This window comes from Cokeromyces recurvatus (assembly GCF_025118155.1).
Source record: "Cokeromyces recurvatus strain NRRL 2243 chromosome Unknown BX663scaffold_4, whole genome shotgun sequence".
Lineage (NCBI taxonomy): Eukaryota > Fungi > Mucoromycota > Mucoromycetes > Mucorales > Mucoraceae > Cokeromyces > Cokeromyces recurvatus.
The window spans coordinates 446,641-456,856 of record NW_026251390.1 but is presented as its reverse complement, the minus strand read 5'-3'; the positions used below and the strand labels follow the sequence as shown (position 1 = coordinate 456,856).

The following is a 10,216-nucleotide window of genomic DNA, read 5'->3' as shown; positions in this document are numbered from 1 at the left end:
TCGTAGTAGACAATGACTAAAACCGAACATTCTATATAATATAAAATTGCAATATACATTCTGCTGCAATTTTTTTTTTCTTTCCTAGTGCCCAAAAATCTAGTACATGTAAATATGCATATAATCATTTATATATAGAATATAAGAAGGAAACAGAATTGCATATACATTCTTACAAATATCTATGTTTATATATAAAAAGAAGTTTGATACTTGTTTTATTTTATTTTATTTTTCTTTTTTCAACTAAAAAATAAAATAAAACAAGTAATGCCTTACGATAATTCAAACACAATTATGATGACTGTTCCTGATCTTGTCTGTAGTAAAAATAATAGGTTCTCATCTAATTCTTGTGTAACTGAGGAAAGCATTGACTCTGTTACTTTAATGACACCATTAGACGCATCACCTTTACCACCACCTTTTAATGCAGTTCCTATTATCAATATTGTAAACGATGATCCCTTTCCCAACTCAACTAATTATCCAGCTATTGCTTCTGCATATTATAATAGACATCGTGCACAGACCTCTTCTCCTCTTCCAACAGAACCTATTCAACAACAAACGCTGCTTCAACCATCCTCATCCATTTCTATACCTATTGATGACACTAAAGTAAAGAAACCAAAAATGTCTAAAATGACAAGGCTTTGGCCCAAGATTAAATACATGATGGTCAATTCATCTTCTTCTTCAAATAAAGTTCATACTGATAATAAATTTAAACAATTATTTGATTCTATGAATATATCCTCGTCCACTCGACAAAAAATCTACAATAAAAGGACATCTTCAACTAATAACAAACGTTGGCGGCTTCTTGGTAGAAAGAATAAATCTCGTATAGATCCTCAACAATAATTAAAAAAAAAGGGGGGGAGGAAGGGAGGGATGAGGAGAACAAATAATATCTCTAAACTTTATCATCTAAAAAAGAAGTATTGCCCCTCTTCCTCTTCTGTTTCCCCCTTCAATTCAAATTTCAACTAACTCTTTATACTGTATATTTGCTTTTATATCCCTAATAAGCTTTTTATTTATAACATAAACAATAAAAAAAAAGATGTTTTACAAAAAGTACTATGTAGATTATTTTATCTTTTTTTTTTTTTTTTTTTTTCTTTTTCATTTATTCTTTTTAAAATAGACGTTTTTGAAGTGGGATCTTGAGGACGGGAACGCGTAAGAAACGACATTTTTTACGATAACTTACGAACTTAATGTCCGCTTAAACAATTTCCATTGTTTGTTCACAATCTGAGTCATCTAAAGTGTCCAAGGACTCCGAGTAAAATGAAATTGATATATTATAGGACCGAATTGTGGTAAATGAAACTATTAATTTTATCATCACATCATCATAGATATGTAATATAATAATTCATTTACTCTTCTTCTTCTAACCAAGAAATGCAAAAAAAAAAAGAAATAAAATAAAAAAAAATTTTTTTTTCTTTGTTTCCCTGCAGCAAAAGCAGGCAAAAATAAAAAAGTTTTATTTTTTTCTTATTTTAGAAAAAAAAAAATCTTTTACCGGACTTGGAAAGGGAGGAGGGGAGAACAAAAATAGTTCTTGATCTTTGCAAATATTTCTCCTGTTTCATGCTACAGATGTTGTATGTGTACTTTATAGCTCCTTTAAAACTACCTTCTACATGTAAAAAAAAAAAAAAAAAAAAAAAAAAAAAAAAAAAAGAAAATGAATCTCCTATGTTAGGAAATTAATAGAAATTATATTACACTCTGTCTATTTCAAATAATAATAAGCTATACATCATATATTTCTTATCTTTTTTTTTTCATTTCTTCTTTTACATTCAAAGACAAATAGTTTCTTTGTACAATTTTAACTTTGTTATAGGTAAATATGAATCCAAAAGCTTTCAAGCCTTTATTATTATTAAAGAAAATAGGCAACCCAATGAAAAATTAATGTTTATATTATATAATAAGGATAATAGTTATTTGCTTATGAAGGATATGCTATTACCGTCTTGGGCTATTGCCATCATTTTTGCGCTTGTTGGAATGATCATATCTACCATTATTTATCTCATTTTTCATAAAAGAAGAAAAGGACTACTGGCAGAAAAAGAGAAAATGACAGTAATAGGAAGAGAACGACGATCGATGTTGGAAAATGGCATGCCATCTTTATATCCCTCTCTGTCTAATAGTAATTTTCCTGACACTATTGTTATTCAACAGCAAAGGCAACATAATGATAACTCTAGTACTTTAAAGGAAGGCGATAGTAGTCAATTGTCTACTTCTTTTACAACAACACATGATAAAGATCATAATATGATTTATGATTTTCATTCTTCTTCGGCTTCTTCTACAGTACCTACTACTGCTTCTACATCTCCTTATACCTATAGTTTTCGCTTCTCAGCACAAGAGAAAAAGGTTTTAATAAATAATGCACCAGAAAAGGATGAAGCTCATGATATTAGAATACTATACTCGTCAAATATAATGGATAGCCATTCATTTATCAACAAAACATTGATCACAAAAGATGAAGATAATGATGTGTCTTCTATTTGGACGGATGATGCTGCACTTTATCTCTTGCCACCCACAACTGAGATGCTTAAATTGAATCTCCCTTTACCTCCATCTAATATCTCCTTTTTTGAAGATAAAATGGAATTAGATACCCTGGCTAGCGAAACTACTGTCAATCCTACTCACTTGCTCTCCAATCAAAACAAGGATGATATTTATCATAAAGAGGAAAATGAACTACAAAAAGTAGTTCTATCATCGCCATCGCCATCGCCATCGCCGTCACCATCATCAACATCATCATCATTATCATCATCTTTAGATACGGATGAAAGTTTGATGTCAACAACCATTGATTCAACAAAACACCAATCTTCTCTATTGTCTATGATTGGTGGTGTAGTTCATATTCAACAAAAGACAGCTAATATACGTAGTAGTTTATATCAATCTCTACGAAGAAAATCGTTTACGAATGCATCCGTTTTGTCACAGAATAATAATAAAACGAGTAGCATTCCTTCTGTTGGCCAGGTTTTTAACTACGATATACCATTCTTGGCTGCTGCTGTAAAGAATAAGAATTCAGTAGAAGAAGGGAGCTCAGAACGACCTTCTATTTCATCTACAGCATCACAATTCCTACAACATCCTTCTTCTTTACATGAACAAAAGCTATCTGATTATCGACCTTCTTCTTCTTCACAAGCCATTATTACTATATCTGATTTCTTTAAGGGTAATTATACTCGTAAAAAGTCCTTTCAACAACAACAAAAGGAGAAGGAGGAGGAGGAGGAAGAAGAACCCAACAGTAATAAAATTATGATTGATACTATGCCCCTGAATGACAATAATGATTTAAATTCATCTGTTGTACCGTCTCTTTCTGAATCTTTATCCTCGGCTATTTCACCCAGAATAACCAGTTATTTACCGAAGACTAGTTCAGAAATAAATCATCAAAGGATAGTACATCATGCTGCTTATTTACCTTCAATTTCACCAGATAAAACTAGTTTATATAATACTGCTACTACGCATTTAATTGAAACCCATAGTTTAAATAATAATGATCAAGCCTTATCATTAGAACAACAACAACAACAACAACAACAGCAAGAAGAAAAAGAAGAAGGCAAAATGATGACATCAGGTTCATTATCTACAGCTGCTTCATATCGAGTCTTTCGTACTGCCTCACAAAAAAATAAAAAGGACAACAATAATAATAATAGTAGTAGTAGTAATAGCAGAAGTAGTTCAGTTATTACCGTAGATAGACAGAGAATGTTCCCTACTATAAAGAAACAAAGATACACGGATGAAATAAGACCATTGCAAAGAGAAAAACCTTTACCCCAGCTTGATTATAACCACCAAAACCAAATATCAGAGACTTCTGCAACTAGTGAAAAGATACTGTTACTATCTAGAAGAGAGAATCGATATTATCAAGCTGGAACATTAATTCATTACGATGATGATGATGATGATGATGATGATGATGATGATGATGACAACGACGACAATGATGATAATGATCATCATGACAAAGTCACTCTATCGTGTCGTTCATCTTTTAGCCATACTGATTATGACCAGCAAGATCATAATAGTAAGCTAGAGGATGTATTATCATGTGATAATTTAGCGGGTGAAAGATCTAATAATAACACACTTTGCAAATCAGGAAATAATATTGAGACCATTCGTCGTATCTTGCAGTCCTCTTGGAGCGGTAGTAATTTGGAAACCTCTGAAGATGGATCCCTCCAGGGTAGTAGCCTATTGACGTCTCCTTCCTTTCTAGATGATACCGTTTCAGTAGCCAAGGGCAATCGTAGTTATATGGGTAGTGTAAGATCAACTACGAGCAGTGGTAATAATTATTATTATCGATCCAATACGATGATGAACTCGCCTTTAGGAAGTATTAACCCTCGTTTACAAAACCAATATTTGACATCCTTATCCTTGAAGGAAGCTGGTAATAATACTATCAATAGTCTTCCTCGTTCAGTCACAAATCCAGGTCATATACGTCCCTCTATTATGTCACCTGGAATCTTTTTTGTAAAACCATCCAATGATGATATCGCATTGGTAGAAGATGAGCCGAAACCTAAAGGATCCTTTTCATCCACAACAGCACGTACTATGATACCTGCAGATGAAGCTGAAGAGAAGCGGAAAGCTAAAAAGGACAGTCAGTCATTCAGTTGGATGAAAAAGAAGCAACAATCATCTTTAAAGATTGAATGCGATATGAATTACAATTCATCTCAACACTATAATACCAAGACACCAGCACAAAAGGAACGTGAAAAATACCTCAAATCTCTGAAATGTTAAAAAAAAAATTTATAGACATATTACTAATTTTTATGGTTATAAAGGATATATTTTAATCTTTTTTTTTCTATAACTATAGTTATAACTAATTCAGTAATAAATCATATGCGATATATATATATATATAAATATATATATATAGATAGACATATATATGTGTGTGTGTGCGTGTGTCTTCATTATTATTATTATTGTTTTATAAATGTTAAAAGTATTTTACATAGTTTATAACATAATAAGTTTTAAATGCTTTACAGATTCTTTAATAGTTATTATTATCATTAAAATAAAAATTTTCTTAGAAACAGATTAAAACCAATTTTTTATATTTAGCTTATAAGTCTAGCTGTAGAATATAATTCTCTAATTCACACAAAAATATTATAAATAAAATAAAGAGTAGAAAAATATTATAATTGCTTGAAATGTAATAAGACAAATAATTATACTTCTTTATATCATTTTTTTTCTTTTTATATAAATATATACTACTTGATTCAACTGTGTCTACTATATACAAAGAAAAGGGAGAGAGAAAGAGAAAGGTGATTTGAATATTCAGATCAGTAAAAATAATGAAAGGATGAACAAATAATCTACTACAACAGGACTATGATCAGTATAATCACTCCTTATTTATAATATGATTAGATTTATCAATACACAAAAAAAAATAAATAAACTAAAAAAGTTATATTTAAACGTATGTATTTATATAATAATTTTGTATTCTATATATTCACAAACTATATATTTTCATTAATCAAACTAAATGCATATTTATATATATCTAATACTCTTTTGCATCGTTCTCTCTCAGAAGCAATTACTGTATCTTCTTTTAAGAGATCTTTAAACAAATCTTCACGGTATAAACATGATACAAGTCGATTATGTACAGTTTCTTTTGTAAAATTAACCATTAAATGCATTATGGCCTTTGGAACTATATCTTTGATTGTTTTTTGAACAATGTTAAAATAAGCAATAATCAAATAGCCTACGCATAAATCAAATATAAATACGATATATATGAATATGAATATATATTATAGTTTTACGTATTAATTCAATTATCTTTTCATCTCTTTCATCGTCATGAATATTAATTTCTTTATTTGGTAGGCTTGTTACAGATATTGAAGTTGTCTTGGATACGTGGTATTGTTGCTCAGTCATTAATCCTCCATTTCCAGTAATTAACAATTGTGACAGTCCTGTTGGCTTTATAGCAGTATGTTCCGTTTTTGACAAAAAGCTTTTATTATTACTACTACTACCACCACCAAATAATAAGTTTGAGAAGGGCTCCCTTAAGGGTAAAGAAGATGTAGTATCAAAAGAATTAATAGAAGAGATAGACATAGAACGACTTGGATTGCGATAGGGTTGTGACGGTGACAGAGGCGAAACTGGATCATTTTGTTGTGCTATTGACTGACTGTTAATAACTAAGTCTCGTTGACGTATCATTCTCCTGTTATTACTCGTATTTTTTATCCTCTTTTTTTCTCGATCTCGTTCTCGTTCTTTGCAATTATATTTCTTTTGAATATCAAGTAAGACATCTGAAATGTTCGGGAAATCAGGATGATTTGTATTAATATAAGCACACTCTGTTGAAATCAAGCTTTCGATATATTGAGTTGTAGGTAGTAATTGTTCATGAAGTAAGTCCGATACAACCTCTATCATTTTTGTATGTAGTTTTGGAAACCGAGCCATTTCTTTATTGTTATTACTACAGGTATTAAGACAAATTTTTAATAATTCTTCATAAACCAAATCAACACATCTTAAACAAGGAGTTTCTAGTAATTTAATCTGAGGTCGAACAAGTAAATCAAATGCTATTTCAGGTATAAACAGAGAGCAACGAGATCCCAAAGAATTTCGTATTGCGGTACGTATATCAGCATCTGATAAATTTGCACAAGGTTGAATATCATCAATTGCATTTCCAAATATCGAATTAAAAATAAAATAAATTCGAGCACCTCCAGCTAATTCTTTTGTTGACATTTCAGATGATGTACCGTCAATTGAGGATACAAATTCATTAGAAAACATGGTCAACAGTTTTAGTATAAGCGAACCCTATAAAGGCATTATTCATGTAATAATATAAGAGTTTGACATTCTTTGTTCTATCATTATTATTATAATTATCATTCTTTTTTTTTAAAAAAATTATACTTCTTTTTTACTTGGTGCATTATACCAACAAAAGCAGGATCACCATACTGTGTTAATTCATGTTGAGTTTGTCCAATAAGTGTGCTTAGTTTAGAACGAAGATCAGGCAGTTTTTCTTTAATATGATCAATAAGAATCTTTTTTTTTTTTTAAAAAAAAAGAAAAAATTATGTATGAACTTTATGGATTTTCTTGATACATCTTTTAACTTACATGATTCAAATGTTTTATCAAGTAAGTAGACCCACACTTTTCAGCTATAGCTCGATAAGAGGGATGATTCTCAAAAAATAATTGCTCTGATTTAATAGCAACATCCATAGGCTTATCTACAAGAATATCTTGTTGACTACGATTAACAACTCCAATAACACCTAATTTAAATAAACTTCGAAATGATTTTTCAGTCAAAATATTTAACGCATTTGTCCCAGCATCCATTAAATCTAGTTTTGTTAACACTGCAATCGTCCTTTGTCCTGTAGGATCTACTTGTCTCGCCAGCTTCAAACTATCGGAGTTGGCCAGATCAACGTTTGCAGGGGTCACTGCTAAAATAATGCTAAATATTATGCAAAACGGTAGTATCATTAACAAAAAAAAAAAAAAAAAAGGATATTTTGGTATGTACCTGCTTGGTTTGGCGATATAATCAAAAACTAAATTGTTAATTTGTGTACTAATATCTTGAGGTTGGTCACCTGATATTTATATTAATATGGACTTGCTTTATTTTATTTTTCTTTAAAAAGTTATTACCTAAAGGAAACTTTTATACAGAGATATATTTAATTATAACAATAATAATAACGATAATAATAAAAAGACTTACTTTTGTTAATCCAGGCAAGTCGATCAACGTTAGATTAAGCACATTAACTGAGTAAATTTTGAGATGAATAGGATTTTTTGAGATTCCTTTGTTAGTGCCAGCTATACGATTAGTTTCGCTTATGATTTCCTTTTTAACTTGGTTAAAGTCATAAAATCGTTGATGAGGTAGGTGTAAAAATTCCACATAACAATTATCCTTTTCTGAGTCAAGTGTAATAAGCTCTAAAATCAGAGGACAGCGAGTAATGATACCACTTCCTCGAGGTAAAAAATCACGTTGAACAATACGTTCTAATACTGAAGATTTCCCAGAGCTTTGTTCACCCATGACAACGATCTGTGGTAAATCTAAATTTTTACTGCATCCAATGGAAGCGCATGCATCTCGTATTTTATTGATTAACTTTATAACATTAACGTCACTCATAAGAAAAAAAACAAAACAAATAATATTCCCCCCCCACAAACAACTACTATTAAACAGTAAATTTTTATTCTAAACATTTTAAATGACCGTTTAAATATATAAAAAGATAGAAAAAAAAAAGAAACTTAAAGTTCCTTAGGGATAGAAGATAAATGTATAAGAACTAGAGACAGATAAAATACAAAAATAGATGAGTAAGAGTAGTGAATAAAGTTTATTGAAGTAAATCACCGAATATTTAACGACCAGGCTGACAGATGGAAGAAGGATCTCACTATGAGTTAAATAGCCTTTTTTTTATGTAGTAAAGTACAAATAATAAACAATTAAACAAATTATGCTTACTTATTTTTGAATAGTTAAGCTTTCAAGGAAGTAATAAATTTACTATAGAATGTAATATTTGAAGTGTAAAATTTTCTCTTCCTTTCAGTCTTACATAATCCTCACACTTTTTTATTAGTAGTGTGTAGTTAATCTCATAATCAAGCCTTTTCTTTATCTATTTCAACATAAACATAGATGTATGAGAATAAAAGATGAAGCAGACATGTGTACCCATTTTTAAGCATCTCATCCACTTGACTCAAATGATCTAATTCTATGAATTATTTCTTTAAAAGTGTAAACTACCTTTTTATTTATATGATTTCTTTTATGTTGAGGTATCCTTGTGATCACCACTAAGTAATCTATGAAATTCAGAATGAGATTGATCCATCTCAAAGAGCATTTGCCTAGCTTGTTCTTCCGTAATTTCATCACTAGCTTTCATTGAATTTAGAGTAATCAACCACTGTCGCACTTTTTGTTTTCCTTCAAAGTCTGCTGGTAAACCAGGAACTTTATTCAGTGACTGAATTAAATCTGCTAAAATAGGATGAAGTTCATCCACTGCATAACGATTTAATCGAAGTGTGTCCATCAAGGTAATAAAATGCTATAAACATAGACATATAAATAGCATATTCAAATAAAGACAATTGAATGAATGAACTTACCAAAACTGTTTCTGCAATATATTTTGCAGATTTACCAACATCATTTTTATTATCACCTATAGGGTGCTCATAAGTTGCAGGCTCACCTATTTTAAATCGATTTAATGCTGCGGGGCATGATAGCTATTGATAAGTGTATACATATATACATATACATACATACACATATACATACATACATATATATACATATACATATAAGAATAAATATAGAACACATATACATGTAATATACATACCTTGTATTCATTCATAAATGTTTCGAGATTATCAACGGAATCAGATAGGAAGTTCATTGTGGTTTTATATTTTGCTATTAAATTCACACATTGTGGTGTATACCTATATGTAGAGGAATTTTAGTATAATTTGAATATATATAGATGCATAATGAACAGTACTCGTTTGCTGTAATAGAATCCCGAATAAATGCCTTTTCCAAGTGCTCCATTAAAACAATAAGTGAATATAAATCGGCCATATTATCATATTTGTCTCTTTCTTTATTGTTTGTAAATAATTTGACCTCCTATAGTTTGAGAATTTAATAATCATATTCTTCTTGAAACTAATTCATTTTTTTTTTTTTTTAAATACTTCATCAAGATTAATGCCTAAAAGTTTATTTAGATTTAAATAAAAAAAAAGAATCAGAAAGTAAACATTCTTAATAAGCTTACCTTGTGTTTTGGTTAAATAGTGAGGAGCATATTGTGGTATTTGTGAATTAGCTGACGTTTCCATGATAAAAAATAAATAAATAAGAAAGACGAGACTTGAGCATAATTTTTATATATAAAAATATATATTTCACAATTGGACTTGAATTATTTTAATAATTGCTTTCTCCCCTGTATATAGCACTTTCTTTTTTTTTTCCTTTTCT

General features: G+C 29.9%; 5 protein-coding genes across 5 annotated transcripts; 3 read left to right on the top strand and 2 right to left on the bottom strand.

The window, feature by feature from the left end:
• Positions 1–300: 300 nt before the first annotated feature.
• Positions 301–867, top strand: BX663DRAFT_428469 (uncharacterized protein; the record flags this gene model as incomplete). Its single annotated transcript, XM_051522685.1, has 1 exon — positions 301–867. The coding sequence occupies one exon, from the start codon at positions 301–303 to the stop codon at positions 865–867; it is 567 nt and encodes a 188-aa protein (XP_051385976.1).
• A 1,335-nt stretch (positions 868–2,202) lies between these two features.
• On the top strand, positions 2,203–3,722 carry BX663DRAFT_498415 (uncharacterized protein; the record flags this gene model as incomplete). Its single annotated transcript, XM_051526040.1, has 1 exon — positions 2,203–3,722. A coding segment is annotated over exon 1 (1,308 nt), but the record flags the coding sequence as incomplete, so codon positions are not given.
• A 274-nt stretch (positions 3,723–3,996) lies between these two features.
• Positions 3,997–4,982, top strand: BX663DRAFT_498414 (uncharacterized protein). The gene has a single exon (XM_051526039.1). The coding sequence runs from the start codon at positions 4,369–4,371 to the stop codon at positions 4,870–4,872; it is 504 nt and encodes a 167-aa protein (XP_051385974.1). The 5' UTR covers positions 3,997–4,368; the 3' UTR covers positions 4,873–4,982.
• Positions 4,983–5,214: 232 nt separating this feature from the next.
• BX663DRAFT_540643 (Dynamin central region-domain-containing protein) lies at positions 5,215–8,329 on the bottom strand (the record flags this gene model as incomplete). Its single annotated transcript, XM_051530758.1, has 8 exons — positions 5,215–5,235; positions 5,670–5,872; positions 5,934–6,969; positions 7,080–7,205; positions 7,282–7,630; positions 7,700–7,769; positions 7,828–7,837; positions 7,901–8,329. 8 exons carry the CDS (start codon positions 8,327–8,329, stop codon positions 5,215–5,217), a joined length of 2,244 nt encoding a protein of 747 aa, XP_051385973.1.
• A 611-nt stretch (positions 8,330–8,940) lies between these two features.
• On the bottom strand, positions 8,941–10,084 carry BX663DRAFT_247730 (vacuolar protein sorting-associated). Its single transcript, XM_051521863.1, has 5 exons — positions 10,011–10,084; positions 9,732–9,944; positions 9,570–9,672; positions 9,331–9,453; positions 8,941–9,269 (listed from the first exon to the last, which is right to left on the bottom strand). Exons 2-5 carry the CDS (start codon positions 9,809–9,811, stop codon positions 8,985–8,987), a joined length of 591 nt encoding a protein of 196 aa, XP_051385972.1. The 5' UTR covers positions 9,812–9,944; positions 10,011–10,084; the 3' UTR covers positions 8,941–8,984.
• Positions 10,085–10,216: the final 132 nt, after the last annotated feature.